The sequence below is a fragment of the Triticum aestivum genome, chromosome 5A (assembly GCF_018294505.1).
Source record: "Triticum aestivum cultivar Chinese Spring chromosome 5A, IWGSC CS RefSeq v2.1, whole genome shotgun sequence".
In the NCBI taxonomy this organism is placed as follows: Eukaryota; Viridiplantae; Streptophyta; class Magnoliopsida; order Poales; family Poaceae; genus Triticum; species Triticum aestivum.
Genome location: NC_057806.1, coordinates 618,107,004 through 618,129,861, shown reverse-complemented (window position 1 = coordinate 618,129,861; position 22,858 = coordinate 618,107,004). Strand labels below are relative to the sequence as shown.

At 41.5% G+C, this 22,858-nt stretch overlaps 1 protein-coding gene across 1 annotated transcript; it reads right to left on the bottom strand.

Moving 5' to 3' along the window:
- Positions 1 to 1,252: 1,252 nt before the first annotated feature.
- LOC123105367 (casein kinase 1-like protein HD16) lies at positions 1,253 to 7,660 on the bottom strand. The gene is made up of 18 exons (XM_044527427.1): positions 7,223 to 7,660; positions 6,705 to 7,013; positions 6,504 to 6,626; positions 5,984 to 6,100; positions 5,735 to 5,808; positions 5,583 to 5,652; positions 5,434 to 5,489; positions 5,283 to 5,354; positions 5,093 to 5,187; positions 4,771 to 4,843; positions 4,569 to 4,698; positions 4,228 to 4,443; positions 4,004 to 4,134; positions 3,241 to 3,415; positions 3,066 to 3,156; positions 2,300 to 2,457; positions 1,733 to 1,921; positions 1,253 to 1,607 (listed from the first exon to the last, which is right to left on the bottom strand). The coding sequence occupies exons 1-18, from the start codon at positions 7,448 to 7,450 to the stop codon at positions 1,548 to 1,550; spliced, it is 2,367 nt and encodes a 788-aa protein (XP_044383362.1). The 5' UTR covers positions 7,451 to 7,660; the 3' UTR covers positions 1,253 to 1,547.
- Positions 7,661 to 22,858: the final 15,198 nt, after the last annotated feature.

The following is a 22,858-nucleotide window of genomic DNA, read 5'->3' as shown; positions in this document are numbered from 1 at the left end:
CATGGAAAGAAATGTAGAAAGTCCAAACCAGAAGTATGTACAATGGACGGAAAAGGAACATTTGTCTATACAAGACATCAATGATTGTAGACAAATGGTGATAATTTGTTCATTAGTATACTGCCACATCTTATATGTTAAATTAAAACGGAAAGCCAGTAACAACGTTTACTCAGCACTGCGTTTGGGAGCCAAAGTATTTTTGTAGTTTTTAAGGAGTACTGTGTTTTCTGAAAAAACCTTGGTATTCAATACTTTGAGTCGTTTGGATAAAAAAACACTATAGTTTAACAAACCGTGGTATCTCTAAAACTGTGGTATTTTTGTAGTATAAAAAAAAGGTCTGGACCTCTTTTTAAAAAACTGAGAAACGTTGACTGGGTTGTCTCTCTGTGTCCATGTTCTTTTGGCCATCGACGCATGTGACACCTAAAATCGATAGCTAGCCGATCGATCTATCTGGCTAGAGTGGCGCACATACACGTACAAATTACGACTTAGTGCCGGCTGACTGTCTTTGATTGATTACAAGAGATAACTCTATACATATCCTTCCTAGCATCTACTAGGAGAGAACATGCCCGTACAAAGCTGCATGCATACGGTGGCGATTAGCACAAGCTGACTGATGAGTGTAGCTGCGTATGCATGCAACAACGTAACAATCTGTGCAAACCAAAGAAAACTGAGAAAAGCTGCCACTTGCCAAACACCTTGGCGGTATTATCGAAACTGAGAAAATCTATGTTTTTCAGAAACTGGAGTATTTGTTGCCCATCTATTGAAATACTGAGGTTTTGAAATACTATGGTTTTGAAAAACGGTGTTGCCAAACTAGGCCTAACAAATATACTCCCTTGTTTGAGATGCATATGTTTAACGTGGTCTGATACACAGTGCATAGTAACTACTGATATACTCACAAAGCATGCAACTCCCGAACCAGAATCACAGCAGTAGACGTGAGGCTCAAGCAAGCCATCTGCCGACTACCTGGATGCAGAAGCGAAGACAATCCACAACACTAGGCGGGCATACCGACTCATCAAGTCCGAGACTGCATGTGCTTCCATCCGCAATATTGTACCCCTGAATCTGACCATCACAATCGTGTCCCAGGTTGCTTTTCTAGATGGCTCCGGGCCAGGTACGTACGAAGAGTTGTATTCGTATACGGTATGGTTTGGTCTCGTTCTCATTGTTCCCATCTGCCTTTAAATACTGCTAACCGCAAAAAAAAAGGCTTTAAATACTGCTGGAGGTGGCGATGTCTTTGCCTCCTGGCAACTATAACACACACATTTGCTCAGAGATCGAAACGATACACATTTTGGCAAACCAGACATTAGCTCACGGGCAAGGTTAACGCCTGATTATAAGGAAAAGATAACCAATGTTTCTTTGCAATAAGAGCAGGTCACTCACTACTGCAAGAGGCACCAAGGCCAACCATTTGCAACTCAAAATACCAAAAGGAATCCCACCAAGGCCAACGTTAGAACTTACTGCAGAAGTTCGAACTCGAGTGAATTCGCAGCCGTGGAGGTTCAACACGCAGTTCGCCCGTGGCAGATCGAGGTGATGTATAGGCCCTTCGCCCATTGCTCCTGAAATATTTTGGTGTTCCGAGGTTAGGTTCACGCAAGTAAACCAAGTGGGCATGCATAGCAATGAATGTGGCACTGGCGCCAGATTTTGAAATTCATCCAGTCAGCAAAACATGCAGGTGTACCTTCGTAGCCTTGCTGGGGAAATCAGAAGTCAGAAAAGTTTCATCCACTGGTTTCGTCTTGGACTCCTTGGCTATGCTCATGATAAAAGCGGTTTGGTCAGGCGTGGCTGCGCATGATGTTATTCTGTAACCGGCACCATATCGCTGATGGATTCCTTCACTTGGATACACAAAGTCTAACTCAACAGCCTGCAGGATATGCAACACAGATTCAGTTTCACATGACATGATCACATCGGGTCATTGACCTAATATGTACGAAAATTCAGACTCCGCACCACCCTAAACAATTACTGATCTTTGGTTCAAAAAAAAGGAAGCTGCACAGAGCACCAGTTCTCTAAGGTTAACTCTTAACTGAAGCCATTCTTGCAGCAGCATATGTTTGCAAGTAGATATTTCACATGCAAAGTTCAGACAGCTAGTTGTCCAGAAATACAGAATTTAAAGCCATTTTAATGAATGCTCATCACCGGTAAAATTATAACATACAAGGAACCATTAAAATAGTGAAAAGGATTATTCACAAATGATTTATCGCAAAGGAGTGCAAGCACATGTTTTGACCTGGTAGGAATAATCGGTGTTCCTTGACGTGACAACACCCCAACGGTTCCCAGCAGTACCCATACATGTTACATGAAAACCTTCTTTCCACTTTTTATTAATCCACTTATAAGGAAAAGATTCACTGACTTTGTATGACTGCTGTGTGTACGGAGTCCCTGTAATGGTATCAAAGATCAGATTCGAACTATACATGGAAAGAAAGGGACCAGCGAGACATCAAGGATGTAGACAGTAGACACAATTAGGATAAAGTCATGTCACATGTAAATATCGAATATAGAAAACTGGCAACTGTTAAGTTCCATGTACCAACCACTAGAATCCAAAAGTTCAGATCCGTCAATATGAAATTCAGACGAATACAACAAGCCAAGGCTCCGTTGAGAAAACCATTGAAGATACAGTAGGAAACTGGCAACTGTTGAGTTTCATATACCAACCACTAGAACCCAAAAGTTCAGATCCGTAAATATGAAATTCAGACGAATACGACAAGCCAAGGCTCCGTTGAAAAAACCAGTAAAAAAGAAATACCATCCAGAAGAACATTTACTCTTCGATCCACTGCAATCTAATGTGGTAATCTCTATTGCTCTAACACCACAAAAGTTGTGTGATCAAACATTTATGTGATGCATCGTATGAAAGCATACTACTTTGTCTCATACACATAGCAGTATCCTCTTCAAACATTTAATCTTCATAAAAGGGAGCAGTTTGAACAAATGAATAGTTGTCGACAGAGAGCAGGTAATTCACAAACCTTTGGACATCACAACCAATGAGCTTCCATTGGTTGCTCCAGCTATTGCTGTTATGTAAAAGTTCTTCTCCGACTGCTCCCTAATCCAATCCTACATACGAAGTTAGAAACAAGATAGTGTCAAGATTCTGGATTATCAAAATTCCAACTAGAGAGGACATACAAGGTACCACACCTTCTGTAGGAAATTTCGTGAAAGATTGAAAACTTGAGAAGAAAAGCCGGTCCCAGTATCCATGATGACAGTCCACACATTTTTTAAAGAAGCTATACAACTAATGAACACGCCATCTTCATAACCTTTTTGTATGTGCTGATGCAGCCTTGAATCAGCTATATTATAGTGGCATCTATCAAAGGCAGAAGAAATATCTTCACAGTTACATTAGTTAATACCATATTTGATTTAGGAAGGAGATAAGACATTGATCAATCACTATTGAAATAGGCACTAGGCAGGCCTCAAATGTCTCGAACTGAAGAACAAGCGAGCGTAGCCAGACAAATAGGAACTACTTAAGTTTAAAACATAATAAGTGAAAACCAAACCCTTTCATCACAAAAAACTAGCATGAATGGCTTAGTTACAGAAAAGCATAATAGTATAGTTTTGGACAGATACTTTTATAGGGATACCAAGTACAATTAAGGTCATGAATGTGGATAGCATCTAAAAGTGGAGTTCACACCAAGAGATATCACAAGTTTGCAGCATGAATCACCTCAATGTAGTTTTTTTGTTTCACCACATTCACCACAAGACATTAACTGTACTCCATATATTTTAAATAAAAATTAGAGGTATAGAGTCATATGCTCATACAATCCAACTATTTCGAGCTATCTAATGCTTGATGTCTGGTATTGAGAAAACGCCTGAGCATGCAAACAAAAAAAGTGAATACTGTTTCACTATTTTCATGTTTGAAAAGAATTACCGCTGCGTCATGTTCCGCCTAGCACTATAAATCGAAATCCATTGAGTTGCTGGGCTCCCCAACCGAACTTTTTCCATAGGCTGTTCATCTTCTTCAAGATTTACAACAATTCTTCCACGTTTATGTCCAACCTATAATTTGCACAGCAGAGGCATGGCCAAATATAATACAACCGAAATAAAATACAGAGCATGGATTCATGTTGTGGATAAAGCAGTACAAACCTCTAGACCTCCAGCGATCCTGATGGGTCTTGAAACAGGCCCGATAATCAGATCATCAAAGAGAGAAACAAGTTTTTCGTACTTTGGCTCTTCATCAAATTTCATAGTAGTAACCAACTCAAGAAAATGTTTGAATGGGGCTGGACAGAAGCTACACAGGACCTCTGGAGAAGTCTCCATTTTCTTCTTACAAACAAGAAAGCTCTTGTTATCTCCCTGCAGTAATAAGCCATCAACACAAAAGTAGGTTCCCGCAAAAAAAAACACTAAAGAAGGTTGAAGAGAGCAAGTAGAAAATATTAGTAAAGCACCGTCGACTCGTCGAGAACATTGAAGACTACCTGACAGCCTTGCCATGGCAAGCTTCCTCGTAATAAAAATATAAGGCTGTATGCTAGTGACTCCAAATCATCTCTCCTACTGCCCGTACGACCTAAATGGGCATGGACGCTAGCATATCTAATTGTTCCCCTGGGAAATGTCAAAAGTAAAGAAGTTAAATTTGTACCATAAGTTTGTACAGAAAAAGTAGTAAGAACAAACCTAAATATGTCTAGCCTCTGATCATACTGAACATGCATACTGGATGATCCTCTTTTCCATTTCCAGTTAGATGCTGAAAAAATTTAGTATCAAAAGAACCATGTGAAAAACGGTAGTGAGGCATGAAATGCATCAACATTTCCCTCTGTAAAGAAATATCAGAGCGTTTATATCACTACTTTAGTGTTCTAAATGCTCTTATATTTCTTTACGGAGGGAGTATAAAGTAAGCCAATTCCTCTGAGCAAAGTGCATAGTGCATTGAGAACATCAGACTGAATATCTTCATGTACAGATGAAACTACGGTGTGTAATTGCATACCTAAACCAAAATTAATGAGAAAAAGCTTCTTTTCTTGAGCAGATCCAGGCTGACCAAGCAAAAAGTTTTCAGGTTTTACATCACCATGTATAAAGCTGGCAATAATAAGAGGAACAGCAAGTGTTAACAACGCGGAATGAAAAAAAATACGGGAAATGCATCTCAAAAACATCAAATGGCTTCAAAGAACCCTTTGGAGTGAATCTTCTCAAGAATTGATATGGCGTCGATGGCAATACAAGCAACCTTTAGAACTGACATCCTGTTAGGGGTGTAGATACTTTCAGTAAGAAGTAAGGAGAACAAAGCAGAGGGAGTGAAGATTGATAAGATAAACTTACTCCTGTCCTGGTGAATGCCAAGCATTCCAGAGGCTAGGACCAAGCAGGTCCATTACCTGAAATTACGGAATGATGATTCAGTGAAAAGATCATAATGAGCTAAGAGGCCTTTCTGAATGCATATTTTTTTTCCGGAAAGTTAAACTCACAAGAATGTAGTAGTCTCCTTGGCAACCCTTGTAGTGTACCGATGGTATGCCATAACAACCATTGAGAGCCCTGCTAACATAAGGATAAAAATGCCATGCTCCACCAAGAATTATATAAACGAAAAAAATGGATGAATGTGTATAGTTCTTACTGATAGACTTGCCACTCATATGGGGGGTCACAGCTACCTTCCCTGCTTCTCCGATGCACAAATTTCAGTGCAACCTACACGGTATTGATGCAGGAAAGAGTTCTTTAGATGAAGGAGGATTTCGCTTAGCCTCTGCATTGACTGATGCACAAAGCAATGTAAATTAAAATGGAATACAGATAAGATATTGATGAATCACGAACAGATTTGGTGTCCATCTAAGGCAAGTAGATAAGAAAGAGATGAAACCTCGATTGCATTTCGACCCTTGTATCCTCCACTGGGCATACCTAATCGTCTGCCAACATAGACCTTACCACTCAACTTCTTACCAGTTATATATATTGGGGAGTTGCCTACTTCAACCTGCATCGAATAGTTTGATCATATACGAACTGTTATGGAAGTAAAACTCATGTATATAAACTGTTATTGCTAGATCAGTTACATGTCTAAGAGTAGCAGCATAGAACCGTTTTGGTGACAACTGAGGAAATCTGAACACATCTAGCTAGATCCACATCAGATCGCTTTGGGATTTTTTTTTCTCGCCTACGCATAGCTTTGGTCTTATATGATTTTGCTAGTTGTGGGCGTGTTTTTTGCGTGCGTGTGACTTGGTGTTGGCTGTGTGCATCCTAGCTATGCAGAGGCCGGGTGTATGCTCATTGTGTTATGTATCTTCTTGATGCTTCATTTTGAGCCAATAAAATTCACCCTTTGTCGAAAAACAATCTAGATAGATCCACAGGAAATTAGGAAGGCATACCCTCTCTGGCACTGGTGGGATTGCCGTGGCTTTGTCTATGGCGATAATTTCTGGGGGGTCGTTTCCACTAGGCTGCGAGGCTGCTTGGCTTTCACTTCGGTCAATCGCAGAACAATTAAGAGCCTACATATAGAATCAAATACTTGATCAATCATTGTGAAGAAAGGGAGTGTGCAGACCAGAAAATGAAGCCAAGCATACCCTCTCAGCCTGTGGCGTTATCATGGCTTCACTCGCAAATCTATCGGCAGCTCCGCGATCTATTCCCAAATTTGCAGGTTCCTTGTTCAGACCGTGGTCACCTGCACCGGCTGCCTGTCCAGCGACGCCTTCAGGGGTGTCCTCGCGAGGCTGCTCCTGATCGGTATGCACATCATCACTAGGCCTCAACCTCTTGCCTCTAGGATTGGAAGCTGGCCCTCCTCTTCCTCTTCCTTGGGTAGCGGCGCCACCACCACGCCTTCCGGCTCTTCCCCGTGGAGCCACATTGCCAATCTGATTGCCCAAAAGCTAAGAAACCCAGGTAAACAATCAGATACCGGGAGGAAACTTAATTAGTACTATTAGCGAGAGGAGCACCGATCGAACAGCACATCTAACAACGGTGATCCCGCCATTTTTTCAGCAGTAGCAGCGTCGATGAACAGCAATAGATTATAGAAGCTTGCAACTGTCGCTGACGGAAGAGAAAAAATAAACAAAGGGGAAACCGTCCGTACCCTTTCAGGCAGCCGCGTCATGGCGGCATCGCCTTGTGCAGACTGTGAAGTTCCGTCGGCGGCGCTTTCACCGCCCCGTCTCGAGCGATCAGCAGCCCCGCCGCCGCCCTCGTCGTCGCCAGCTGGCCTGTTCAAATCAAGGTCCGGCCGGGCGGAAACCGAGCCAGGCGGCGCGGCGCCGTCGCCGGGGTCGCGCATGGACGGAAGAATGGCGGCGGCCTCCGACATGGCAGCGTACAGGGTCGGGAGAGAGGGTTTGGTGAGCGGGGAGGCGGAGGATGGTGCCTGGAGGGTGGGATATAGCAGCAGCTGCCGCTGGGTGGCGGGCCGTGGAAGGGCGGTATTGATGGAGGCGTGGAGGGAGCAGGAGCTGCTGCAGGCGGCGGCGAGGGGCAAAAGAGGGGGATGACATGACCGGCGCGCCTTGGAAGTTGTGGACAAGCAATGCCGTCGGGTGGAGTGGAGACAGCAGACAAGGCTTGTATCTGCTGCCGTGTGCGTGCGCAGACCCATCATGGGCCCACCTTTGTATACAAGTGTTTGCATTTACCTGGCAAAAAAAAGTAAAAAAGAAGTACAAGTGTTTAAAGGTGAAATACGCAGTATTTGTTTTTTTAGGGGATATAAATATAGGGCGTTTTGGATCTCGGCCTCCATGAAGGCCGAATTTGTGAAGAATTCAGAATTTGAAAATTTTGGTTTTAGAAAAGACTGAAAAAATTGTACAAGTAAACAAAGGATGTGAGGTGTATGTGTGTAAAATTTCAGGATGAAATACGTTAGAATGTGACCTGTATAAAAAAGACAAATTCATGGTCTGAGAGGATGAATAGTATCATCTGTTAAAATATTTCAGATTTTTTTTTCACAGCTCTCATTTCAACGTATTTCATCTTGAAAATTTACAGCTATGCATTATGCCTTCATGTATATCTGTACTTGTTTTAGAATTTTTTAAAATATGAAAATATGAATTTTAGTTTTTGCATTTGGAGGCCTTCATGGAGCTCGGCCTCCAGAAGCAATTTCTCATATACACAATATTCGTTGGATAGAAAAATAAACAGTAAGGATCATCAACCTGGAAATAGAGTCTTTCTGATCGACCTAAAAATAGACGTATTTTTTCGACTGCTGGGTGGAAAGTTGTCCTCATCCTTGATTAATTTTTTTTAACTTTGTCCTTGAATTCAAGATCTATGCACTCTGACTCGATTCTTCACAATGTCACTGTACATCACCCCAACAAACGGTTCTCGGCTTCCTCCTTCCCCGATGCTACCATCGCAGCAACCACCTCAGATATCGGTGGAGAGGAAGAAAGAATAAATATCGCCGACGAGCAGGAACAATATAAAGATAGATAAAACCTAAGAAATTAGAGAATGACATTAAAAAAAATGGTAACTGACATCAACATGGAAAATACGTTAGAAGACCTATAAACTTTGTGGATCAACATGGAGTAGTACTTAATGTAAGATTTGTGAAGCACCACCAGACAACCTGCTGTACTTCCTTCTGCCGGCGTTGTTTCCGGCAGCAGCAGCGGTTACTTTCAGAGCTACAGTGCATGAACAAAAAGTCAAAAGCCTATCTTTGTAGAGCTAGCATGGGCTCATGGCTACAGGCGGGCATAGACAGGTAAAGAAAATATTGACAAGTGACTACACATTGATATGTATAAGTACCAAGGTTTTTTTTTCTTGTTACCTTGTTCGATAGGGACCGAAATAAGAGTGCGGCGTTTCAGTGCCCGGGTGCATCTGCACCCGTTCAAAAAAAAATTCGTAAAAAATTCAGAAAAATTCAAAAAATTCCGAAAAAAATTGAGGTGGTGGACAATTTGATGCGTGAGGTGCGCCCCAATTTTCAAAACATTTGGACTTATGTGCAGCTCTCAGCAAAAAAGACAAATCAGACCAAAACAGTATATGAACAGTACATATTTTTACAGACCTCCGATTTGTCTTTTTTGCTGAGAGCTGCATATAAGTCCAAATGTTTTGAAAATTAGGGCGCACCTCACGCATCAAATTTTCCACCACCCCAATTTTTTTCGGAATTTTTTGAATTTTTTTAGTATTTATTTTGATTTTTTTGGTGAGCGCAGGTGCAGATGAGCTCGGGCTCAGATTTGGATTTTCGCCGAAATAACCGATTTCCAAAAACTCTCAGCAATTCAGATTTTTTTTGGTCTGAAATATCCAAGATGGCGGTGATGCTGGTACCGTCCCTACATGTTTAGGGTTCCTTTGATTCAAAGGATTTGCATAGGAATTTTGGAGGATTAGAATCCTTAGGAATTTTTTCTATATTGGTTGTTTGATTTATAGGATTGAATCTTATAGAATTTTTTTCTAAGGAATTTTTTGTACTACTTCCTATAGGATTTCTAGCATCCAGTCAAACCTCTTTGAAAGAATCCTTCGTTTTTTCTATGATGCAATCAAACAACCTAAAGCCTCCTTTGGTTCATAGGGTAGGGAAATCATAGGAATAGAAAAGTCATAGGAAATGGGATGACATGCATCTCAAATCCTATGAGTAGGAATAGGAAAGAAGATGTCATTTGATTCATTTCATAGGATTTTTTCCATTGAGACTAGGCTAATGTTTATTTTCTTATGAATTGTGAAGGATAGGAAGAATTCCTTCATAGGAATAGGATTCCATTCCTATAAACCAAAGGACTCTAAAGAAATTTTTCCTAGAAAAATCACATCCTATGAAATTCCTACAAAAATCCTCCAAACCAAAGGAGGCCTAAACTCCTATAGGATTGAGATGAGCATGACATTTCAATCCTATTCTTTTCCTATTCCCATGTTTTTACAATCCTGTGAATCAAAGAGGCCCTTAATGTTGGCAGAACGACACGGCAAATGAAGACCATCCAGAATGAGGTGGGCCTAGGCCCTGGTCGTTGTCCGTGGATATAGGGCATCTCCAACGCTATCACCTAAAATAAACACATTATTCGCCTGCGGACTGTGTATGGACACATAAACGGATACGATATGGGAGCCGGTCATCTAATCTATACCCTAATTATCTGTGTCAAATAACAATAGCCGTCCGCCAAATAGCTAGCACGATCACTAGAGCCATCCTCCAAACAAGCGTGTATGTATTAATATACACTTAAAAAGGAAAAGAGAGCCAAATAGCCTTTCGCCAACCTCAAATAGCCTTCTGCCATGCTAACTAGGGTCTTCCGCCAACACATTCGTGTAATATAAGCACCTAAAAAAGTGAAATAACTATGTGTTTAGTGCTTTCGCCTAGAAGCCTTCCGCCAAACAACAACAAAAATTAGCTGCGGCCTTCCGACATTCGGGCGGAGAAAGAATATGTGGTGAATTTTGATTGGCCAGACGGATGACTGGACTCTCGCAAAGCTTGCTAAGTTTGCTTTTGGTTAGCGCGAAAATGAACGCGCGAACGTGCCCATGGATATATACGGGTCTGTGTTTGATGTCAAAGTGTGTTCAGACAGCTTGGTCCAAACGTTGGCGGGCTATTTGAGGGTTGGCATTGGAGGTACCCTTAGCACTTCATTGAAGATACATGTTAATAAGCCTAAGAAATGAGAGTTCACATATTACCTTCACCCCTCGCATGTTGAACCACTTCCAGTAGCCTTTTTCTCGAGAAAAACTTTCAATCTATTCATCAACTGTCAGTGTAGTACAAAAAACACCAAAAGTAAAAAATTACATCCAGGTCCGTAGACCACCCAGCGACGACTACAAGCAATGGACCGAGCTTAAGGCACGCCGCCGTCATCGCCCCTCCCTCATCAGAGCCGGGCAAACCTTATTGTAATAGAGAGTCGGGAAGTCCTCGTGCTAAGGCCCCATAGGATTAGCGCACCAGGACAGCAACCGCCGCACCAGTAGCCTTTGACGAAATCTATGAAGGTTACTGGATCTAATAAGCAACTTTTATGTTGTCAGCAAGCAATTCGTATACCTTTGACCTGTTTTTCTCTATGATCAAAATATAGGTCACCAAAGTTCCATAGTTGAGCAAGGTCAAATCGATCGTAATTGAACCGCCTGCATGATTTAGCTAGATTGCCAACTAGACAACAGTAACTTCTGATGTTGTATCTAATGGCTGACCAGCCAGAAGAAAAACAAAAAGTTCCGAGTACATGATCTCACTCAAATATAGAGCTAACGGAATTATATTCAATTATTAGATCCAAATCTTCCAACTTAACATGATCAAACCGCTATAATGAAAAGAAAAAAACAATGTGTTACAAATGTTTCTTAGGCAACACCAAGATTGAAGAGGATTAAACTCTCACATACCACAAAGTTTTCGAGGCCATGCACGATGAGGGGCGCAGTAATGCAACAAGATAACCATCTTTATTGCAAAAGGGACAAAATTTCACCTTTTCATTGTTGTCATCCGTAGTACTATAATCTTTCTCTAAATAATCCTATGGACACATACTTTCCCTCCCTTTCCAGTAAAACGAAGGAAATAAAGTACAATTAGCAGATGGTTATTTTTGTAAAAAGCTTGTCTCTCTTAACAGGAGATGATGTTTTATAGAATTTATAAAAATCCTCAAACAGAAATCTCTGTTTTGCAAATTCAATGAAAAAGGGGTGATGCATAATGATCCAAAGGTTTGTTTCTCTCTGATACTTTCGATTTCATAGTTTTTTTACTCGGACAATAAAATCACCAGCATAAGCGGGCTTTATTTCATGTGCCTTATATCTTCTCATCACAAATGAGATGATCAATATATCAAAATATTTTACTATGTTTATTTGACTATTAGGCATCAAACTTCGGTACTTTGTTAATTGTGGCAGAACATGGCCTTTCTTCTAAGAGGAGTATGCCACTCTCATCAATTTTTTTATCTGTGTTGTGCATATATGTGAACAATTCAACGTAACCATCCAAAACAGTCGCCTATATCGCTTCCTTATACATAGACTATTCAAATAAAGTTATGACCCAGGGTAAAATAAAATAAATAGTTTTATTCCAAACTTCTATACTTATTTATTTTTCTTCGTATCATATTAGAATATTAAGGAGTAGAAATGTTATTATTTATTACCAGTTATAATATGTTAATAATTACTTTGTTTATGCTAAATTTAAAGTAAGTGATGTAACATAAGTTATTAGAATTATTTTTGTGACAATTCCACAAATCATATAGTGTAGATGTGCATATTTATATCTATCTGAGTATGTTCATGTATAGTTAAGATTCACTAAATATCATGTTAGAGGTTTATAAAAATAATGTCCAACTAATATTTTAATAGTGATTTCTAGTGTATAATTAGGTGTGCAAACTTATAAAACATTAGGGCATCTTTAACATTGACCTTCAAATCGCCCGCATCCGTCCGTGCCCATTTTGCCATCCAACAGGGTACCCTATCTGATTTTACCGCAAACCGGAAGCAAACTAGGGAGAGGAGGCTTTGAGGGAGTCTGGACCGCTGCCACGTAGGAATCTGACACACCCGTCCCTCTCAAATCTCCCTCCCAGTCCACTTTTCTTCACTCTCCCCCTGTTCACCCTTGCTACCCTCCTTGTTAGAGGTCGCGGTTGTACCTCTCCACTTGCCGCCCATGCATCGTAGGACGTCTGCACCCCCACCAACACGCCTGCTCTACTTGGACTATGTTGTCGTCCCCCCCCCCCCCAGGGTCTCTCCGCCCCTGCCAACGATGTCCGTGGCAGACATCATGTCCGGTAGGTGTGCGGTCAATTATCATTGAGCTTTTTCGTGAACTTCTTGTTGTTTTCTAGAGTAAGCACGCTCGCGTCGTACTCGGTGAAGGAGGATGAGTTATTGTGCGATGCATGGTTGGCCATATTTGTGGACTTTGTAGGTAGGAACTCAAGGGGCTCAGTCTTTTGACCCCGCATGCATGGTTCATTTCAAGTGTGAAAGCACTTCATGCCTACGGCATGCACATAATCCATGAACGCAATGTGAGGTCTATATCGCGTCAATGGTACACCATCTGGAACTCCGTCATTAAGTTCTACGGTGCGGTTGAATGAGTGGGGACAATGTGGCCGTTGGGCGCGTCAATCATGGATCGTAAGTTTTGCTTCTTGTTGCTCTACATGTTGGTTAATTAATTTATTCACTCAATGTTGCTCTACACGTTGTATAGTCTGCATGCTTTGTAGTGATATACTACAGGACCGAAGGCATGCCATTCACGTGCGTACATTGTTGGATGAAGCTTAAGAGCATCCACAATATGATGTTTTGTTGTCTCTAAGGCAGCCTCACTAAGGCCATAGAGGCAGGGGCCATACTTTGCGGAGATAGCCTCTAGCTGAAATTTGTTAAGCATCGACGCTATGCTTAGAGGCTGCCTCCAAGCTTTTCTTTGTAATAAAATATTCCGTTGACCCTACATGTCATAAGTGGAGTGTGTTGGACATGTCTCAAGCAGCTAGAAAATAATTCCTTTGGAAATTAGTATTTACTCATTGTAGGGACACCTTAGAGACAAAGAAAATTTGCCATACATTGCAGAGTTTTGAGCTGATTCTAGCACCCAGTTGTGGGTCCTAGCTTGGAGGCAACCTGCCTCTACGCACTGTAGTTGCCCTAAGGGGTAGCCTGTGTGGGACGACACGTGTTGGCTCTGATTCTAGTATCATGGAATTTATCGCTGAAATTGAAATACTTGTTGAACATGTGGTTATCTCGTTGAATTTTAACCATAGTTGTAATAGAGATATTTGCATGTTATTTATGAATGAATTGTCCTATTTTCTATAATTACTTTGAGTGTTGCGGACTTAGTTTAGTTAAACAGACGAAATATCATTCGTTTTATGTAAGTTATCTCTGAACTTTGTTGAATTGCATCGTGTTTGATTAAATTCGTCTAGTTTGTTTAAATATGTTTTGAAATGGATGCAAGCATAGTTGAATGGCCGGCTCTCGCATCACTATTCGCAGACTAGTCCCTACCGGTCTGCCGACGAGTATAGTTTCCGATCTGAGGATCAGCACTGAGAATGCCCTTATAGAGTATTAACTATACTTTTTGCAAATGTGTCACGAGTTAGATTCGGTAATAAGTTCAATATATGCAGGGTACTGAAATAGCACTGATCACCCATGAATGTAACATATCCACATAAGATACGAACATGACTCTCTGTATCACCATATGTACCTGGCCCGCAAATAAACGGCAGCAACCGACCGGATGTTGGACTCCCGAACCATGATCCCGTGCAGGCGCCGCGCAAAGAGGCCGCGACGCTATGGCGATCTGTTGGGGAACATAGTAATTCAAAAATTTCCTATAATCACGCAAGATCTATCTAGGAGATGCATAGCAACGAGACGGGAGAGTGTGTCCACATACCCTCGTAGACCGAAAGCGGAAGCGTTTAGTTAACGCGGTTGATGTAGTCGAACATCTTCAAGATCCAACCGATCCAAGTACTGAACGTACAGTACCTCCTTGTTCAACACATATTAAGCACGATGATGTCTCTCGGGCTCTTGATCCAGTAGAGGGTCGAGGAGAGTTCAGTCAGCATGACGGTGTGGCGACGGTGTTGTTGATGTGATCCGCACAGGGCTTCACCTAAGCACTACGACAATATGACCGAGGTGGTAAACTGTGGAGGGGGGCACCGCACATGGCTAAGAAACAATTGTTGTGCCTTTGGGGTGCCCCCTGGCCACGTATATAAAGAAGGGGGAGGAGGAGGCCGGCGGCCAAGGAGGCACGCCAAAGGGCGGAGTCCTACTTGCACTCCTAGTCCAAGTAGGATTCGGCCCCCTCCTTCTTTCCGACGGAGAGGGAAAGGGGAAGGGAGAGAGAGGGAGAAGGAAAGAGGGGGGCCGCGCCCCCTCCCCTTGTCCAATTCGGATTGGGGCAAGGGGGGCGCGTGCCACCTCCCATGGCATGCCTCCTCTCCTCCACTATGGCCAAATAGGCCCAATAACTTTCTCGGGGGGTTCCTGTAACCTCCCGGTACTCCGAAACATCCCCGATTTTCTTTGGAACCATTCCGGTGTCCGTATATAACCTTCCAATATATCAATCTTTACCTCTTGACCATTTCGAGACTCCCCGTCATGTCCGTGATCTCATCCGGGACTCCGAACAAACTTCGGTCACCAAAACACATAACTCATACTACAAATCGTCATCGAACGTTAAGCGTGCAGACCCTACGGGTTCGAGAACTATGTATACATGACCGAGACACATCTCTGGTCAATAACCAATAGTGGAACCTCGATGCTCATATTGGCTCCTACATATTCTATGATGATCTTTATCGGTCAAACCGCATAACAACATACGTCATTCCCTTTGTCATCGGTATGTTACTTGCCCGAGATTCGATCGTCGGTATCCTCATACCTAGTTCAATCTCATTACCGGCAAGTCTCTTTACTCGTTCCGTAATGCATCATCCCGTATCTAACTCATTAGTCACATTGCATGCAAGGCTTATAGTGATGTGCATTACCAAGAGGGCCTAGAGATACCTCTCCGATACACGGAGTGACAAATCCTAATCTTGATCTATGCCAACTCAACAAACACCATCGGAGACACCTGTAGAGCATCTTTATAATCACCCAGTTACGTTGTGACATTTGATAGCACACAAAGTGTTCCTCTAGTATTCGGGAGTTGCATAATCTCATAGACAGAGGAATATGTATAAGTCATGAAGAAATCAAATAGCAATAAAACTATGCGATCATTATTCTAAGATAATGGATGGGTCCTGTCCATCACATCATTCTATAATGATGTGATCCCGTTCATCAAATGACAACACATGTCTATGGTTAAGAAACTTAACTATCTTTGATTAACGAGCTAGTCAAGTAGAGGCATACTAGGGACACTCCGTTTGTCTATGTATGCACACATGCACTAAGTTTCCGGTTAATACAATTCTAGCATGAATAATAAAAATTTATCCTGAAATAAGAAAATATAAATAACAACTTTATTATTGACTCTAGGGCATATTTCCTTCAGTCTCCCACTTGCACTAGAGTCAATAATCTCGATTACATAATAATGATTCTAACACCCATGGAGTCTTGGTGCTGATCATGTTTTGCTCTGGAAGAGGCTTAGTCAACGGGTCTGCAACATTCAGATCCGTATGTATTTTGCAAATCTCTATGTATCCCTCCTTGACTTGATCGCAGATGGAATTGAAGCGTCTCTTGATGTGTTTGGTTCTCTTGTGAAATCTGGATTCCTTTGCCAAGGCAATTGCTCCAGTATTGTCACAAAAGATTTTCATTGGACCTAATGCACTAGGTATTACACCTAGATCGGATATGAACTCCTTCATCCAGACTCCTTTATTTGCTGCTTCCGAAGTAGCTATGTACTCCGGTTCACACGTAGATCCCCGCCACGACGCTCTGTTTGGAACTGCACCAACTGATAACTCCACCATTCAATATAAATACATATCCGGTTTGTGACTTAGAGTCACCCGGACCACTGTCAAAGCTTGCATCGACGTAACCATTTACGACGAGCTCTTTGTCACCTCCATAAACAAGAAACATATCCTTAGTCCTTTTCAGGTATTTCAGGATGTTCTTGACCGCTGTCCAGTGATCCACTCCTGGATTACTTTGGTACCTCCCTGCTAAACTTATAGCAAGACACACATCAGGTCTGGTACACAGCATTGCATGCATGATAGAACCTATGGCTGAGGCATAGGGAATGACTTTCATTTTCTCTCTATCTTCTGCAGTGGTCGGGTATTGAGTCTGACTCAACTTCACACCTTGTAACACAGGCAATAACCCTTTCTTTGACTGATCCATTTTGAACTCCTTCAAAAATTTATCAAGGTATGTGCTTTGTGAAAGTCCAATTAAGCATCTTGATCTATCACTATAGATCTTGATGCCCAATATATAAGCAGCTTCACCGAGGTCTTTCATTGAAAAATTCTTATTCAAATATCCTTTTATGCTATCTAAAAATTCTGTATTATTTCTAATCAACAATATGGCATCCACATATAATACTAGAAATGCTACAGAGCTCTGCTACCTCTTGAGCACTGCGTTGGATTTCCCCGAAGAGGAGAGGATGATGCAGCAAAGTAGCGTAAGTATTTCCCTCAGTTTTTGAGAACCAAGGTATCAATCCAGTAGGAGGCTACGCTCAAGTCCCTTGTACCTACACAAAACAATAGCTCAACGCAACCAACGGGCTTAGGGGTTGTCAATCCCTTCACGGTCACTTACGAAAGTGAGATCTGATAGAGATGATAGATAATATTTTTGGTATTTTTGGTATAAAGATGCAAAGTGAAAAGTAAAAGGCAAAGTAAAAGCAAAGCAATAGTAAAGTGATGGAGATTGATATGATGAGAAAGAGACCCGGGGGCCATAGGTTTCACTAGTGGCTTCTCTCAAGAGCATAAGTATTCTACGGTGGGTGAACAAATTACTGTTGAGAAATTGACAGAATTGAGCATAGTTATGAGAATATCTAGGTATGATCATGTATATAGGCATCACGTCCGAGATAAGTAGACCGACTCATGCCTGCATCTACTACTATTACTCCACTCATCGACCGCTATCCAGCATGCATCTAGAGTATTAATTTAAAAACATAGTAACGCCTTAAGCAAGATGACATGATGTAGAGGGATGGACTCATGCAATATGATGAAAACCCCATCTTGTTATCCTCGATGGCAACAATACAATACGTGCCTTGCTGCCCCTACTGTCACTGGAAAAGGACACCGTAAGATTGAACCCAAAGCTAAGCACTTCTCCCATTGCAAGAAAGATCAATCTAGTAGGCCAAACCAAACTGATAATTCGAAGAGACTTGCAAAGATAGCCAATCATACATAAAAGAATTCAGAGAAGATTCAAATATTATTCATAGATAAACTGGATCGTAAACCCACAATTCATCGGTCTCAACAAACACACCGCAAAAAAGAAGATTGCATCGAATAGATCTCCACAAGAGACGGGGAGAACATTGTATTGATATCCAAAAAGAGAGAAGAAGCCATCTAGCTACTAGCTATGGACCCGTAGGTCTGAAGTAAACTACTCACACTTCATCGGAGAGGCTTGGATGATGATGTAGAAGCCCTCTGTGATCGATTCCCCTTCCGGCGGAGCTCCGAAACAGGCCCCAAGATGGGATCTCGTGGATACAGAAAGTTGCGGCGGTGGAATTAGGTTTTTGGCTCCGTCCCCGATTGTTTGGGGGTACGTAGGTATATATAGGAGGAAGAAGTACGTCGGTGGAGCTTTTAGGGGCCCACGAGGCAGGGGGGCGCGCCCTATGGGGGGCGCCCCCACCCTCGTGACCACCTCGTGGCTTTCTTGATGGGGGGTCCAAGTCTCCTGGATCTTATCTGATGAGAAAATCACGTTTCCGAAGATTTTATTCCGTTTGGACTCCGTTTGATATTCTGTTTCTCCGAAACACTAAAATAGGCAAAAAACAACAATTCTGGGCTGGGCCTCCGGTTAATAGGTTAGTCCCAAAAATAATATAAAAGTGGAAAATAAAGCCCAATATAGTCCAAAACAGTAGATAATATAGCATGGAGCAATCAAAAATTATAGATACGTTGGAGACGTATCAAGCATCCCCAAGCTTAATTCTTGCTCGTCCTCGAGTAGGTAAATGATAGAAACAGAACTTTTGATGCGGAATGCTACTTGGCATAATTTTAATGTAATTCTTCTTAATTGTGGTATGAATATTCAGATCCGAAAGATTCAAGACAAAAGTTCATATTGACATAAAAATGATAATACTTCAAGCATACTAACTAAGCAATTATGTCTTCTCAAAATAACATGGCTAAAGAAAGTTCATCCCTACAAAATCATATAGTTTAGTCATGTTTCATTTTCGTCACACAAGAATGCTCTCATCATGCACAACCCCGATGACAAGCCAAGCAATTGTTTAATACTTTAGTAATCTCAAACCTATAAACTTTCACGCAATACATGAGAGCGAGCCATGGATATAGCACTATGGGTGGAATAGAATATAATGAGGGGGGTTATGTGGAGAAGACAAAAAAGGAGAAAGTCTCACATCAACGAGGCTAATCAATGGGCTATGGAGATGCCCACCGATTGATGTTAATGCAAGGAGTAGGGATTGCCATGCAACAGATGCACTAGAGCTATAAATGTATGAAAGCTCAACAAAAGAAACTAGTGGGTGTGCATCCAACTTGCTTGCTCACGAAGACCTAGGGCACTTGAGGAGGCCCATTGTTGGAATATACAAGCCAAGTTCTATAATGAAAAATTCCCACTAGTATATGAAAATGATAACATGAGAGACTCTCTACTATGAAGATCATGGTGCTACTTTGAAGCACAAGTGTGGTAAAAGGATAGTAACATTGTCCCTTCTCTCTTTCTCTCTCATTTTTTGGGCCTTTTTTATGGCCTTTTTTTGGGCCTTCTCTTTTTTATGGCCTTTCTCTTTTTTTATTCCTCACTTGGGACAATGCTCTAATAATGATGATCATCACACTTCTATTTATTTACAACTCAATGATTACAACTCGATACTAGAACAAAGATGACTCTATATGAATGCCTCCGACGGTGTACCGGGATATGCAATTAATCAAGAGTGACAAGTATGAAAGAATTATAATGGTGGCTTTGCCACAAATACGATGTCAACTACATGATCATGCAAAGCAATATGACAATGATGATGCGTGTCATAATAAACGGAACGGTGGAAAGTTGCATGGCAATATATCTCGGAATGGCTATGGAAATGCCATGATAGGTAGGTATGGTGGCTGTTTTGAGGAATATATAAGGAGGTTTATGTGTGAAAGAGCGCATCATATCACGGGGTTTGGATGCACCGGCGAAGTTTGCGCCAACTCTCAATGTGAGAAAGGGCAATGCACGGTACCGAAGAGGCTAGCAAGGATGGAAGGGTGAGAGTGCGTATAATCCATGGACTCAACATTAGTCATAAAGAACTCACATACTTATTGCAAAAATCTACAAGTCATCAAAAACCTCGGCACTACGCGCATGCTCCTAGAGGGATAGATTGGTAGGAAAAGACCATCGCTCGTCCCCGACCGCCACTCATAAGGAAGACAATCAAATAACACCTCATGTTTCAAATTTGTTGCATAACGTTTACCATACATGCATGCTACGTGACTTGCAAACTTGAACACAAGTATTTCTCAATTTCACAACTACTCAACTAGCATGACTTTCATATTATTACCTCCATATCTCAAAACAATCATCAAGCATCAAACTTTTCTTAGTATTCAACACACGCATAAGAAAGTTTTATTATTTTTTTGACCATGAAGACTGCAGGGCTTGCACCCCACAGCATTTTATTAATAAAAGGAAAAGGCATACAGGGTTTCCTCAAGGTGAGGAAAGAAAGAAAAAAGAGAAGAGGAAAGGCTCTAAAGAAGGCTGTACAGAGAAGGGGTGCACTATACCTATTAATTACAAAGAAACAAAGAGGCAACTCTCCTCAAGGAGGAAGAAAATCAATCCACTTAAGAAGGGCGTCTCTATATTTCCGTTTGATTCGATGAGAGAGCAGAGTAAGATCATGAATGAAGCCATTCCTCCATGCCCTGAAAGATGGTTGGATGTTCCTGAAAGCTCTATCATTCCTGATCTTCCAAATATTCCACCAAGCCGTGAAAACCACCTCCCCAAAGAAAGGCTTGTTGAAATCCTTCCTAGCATGACGAGCAATTTCCACCATGTCATCACAATCTTTCCATTCAATTTGCAGATAGTTCCACACTCGAACACTAAAATTGCACTGGAAAAAGAGGTGGTTTCTGTCCTCCAGTATTCCAGTCGGGCAAAGAACACATTCTGGTCCTTCATTAATCTTCCGATGCCTCCTCTGAATCATGTCCTTGGTATTAACCCTGTCCATTATAACAAGCCAAGCAAACATCTTGATCGACATAGTGCAGCAACTTTTCCATATACACCCCAGAATGGGTTTTGATACCATTGGCTGATAGACAAAATCATAAAACCTTTTTGCAGTATATTCTGATTTCTTGCCATGCCTCCATCCCCAGTGGTCATGGGAGTTACTGTCCAAATGGAAAGACCCCATTAAAGAGGAAAGCTGCTGTAGTTCCTGAAAAGCTTGTTCAGTAAGAGGCAAGTAAAAAAGGTCCTGGAAACTATTAGTCTCAAAGACTTCCTTGACTGAGAGATTTTTGTGAAGACAAAAAGAATATAGCCTAGGAAATCGATCTTGCAGAGGGACAGAACTGTTTCCAATTTGCCAATAGTCAGACCAGAATTGCACCGTATCTCCACTATGAACATCAACCGAAGTAACTGCCCTGAAAGTATCCATCAACTTACAGACATCTCTCCACCAAAAAGAGCCACAAAGAACAGTATCATGTGGAATCCTTTCAAAATAGTAAGAATCCCAAACTAGCTGCACCCAGGGCACATCCATCTTATTATAAAATTTATTGAGATGTTTCAGAAGGAGAGCATCATTCTGCAAACCAAGGTTTAAGATTCCAAGCCCCCCCTTCGATTTAGGCCTGCAAACAAGTGACCAAGCCGCCAGCGAATGTACCTTTTCCTGACCATATTTCCTCCATAAACACTGTCTCTGGATTCTTTCCAATTGTTTCAAAATACCCTGAGGAATTGACAAACTGCAAAGGAAGAAGATAGGCAATGAAGAAATGACAGAGTTAACTAACTGCAATCTGCTCCCTTGAGGCAAGAACCAAGAACTTGCTATCAATCTTCTCTCCATACAATCCACAAGGAGAAGAAGGTCCACAATTTTGGGCCTGGTGGTCCCCACTGGCAGACCCAGATAAGTAAAAGGCATATTGCCTAATTTGCAACCAAAATAGGCAGCAAGGTCAGAAGCATCCTGATCATTAATGGGATACATGGAGGATTTATGGAAATTAATCTGAAGTCCAGTTGCCTGTGAGAAGGACTGTAAAACTGATTTCAGAGCTCCCAATTGATCTTTATTAGCATTTAAGAAAAGCAGTGTGTCATCAGCATATTGGACCACTGGGAAATCAGGATCATGGGTTGGCAGAGGCCTGCTTATTAAACCTTGGTGAAGAAGATCATTAATCAATGTCTGCAAGAGATCAGCCACAATAACAAAGAGCAAGGGAGAAATTGGGTCCCCTTGCTTAACTCCACATTTGCATTTAAAGTGGTTACCGGGAACTCCATTCAGAAGGACAAAAGAAGTGCCAGAGGACAGCAACTGCTTAATCCAAATAATCCATCGTTCATCAAAACCTTTTGCAATTAAAATCTTTATGATAGCCTCATGCTGGATAGAATCAAAAGCCTTTTCAAAGTCTAACTTAAGCAAAAGGATGGGCCTTTTAGACTGGTTGCACTGATGGATATACTCAAAGGCCCAAGCAAGACAATCCTAGATTGTTCTGGATTTTATGAAACCATATTGATTTTTATGCACACATTTGGTGATCTCCTGTTGGAATCTGTTAGCAGCAAGCTTTGTAAGGAACTTAAGACCAACAGAGGTTAGTGAAATTGGCCTAAAGTCTCC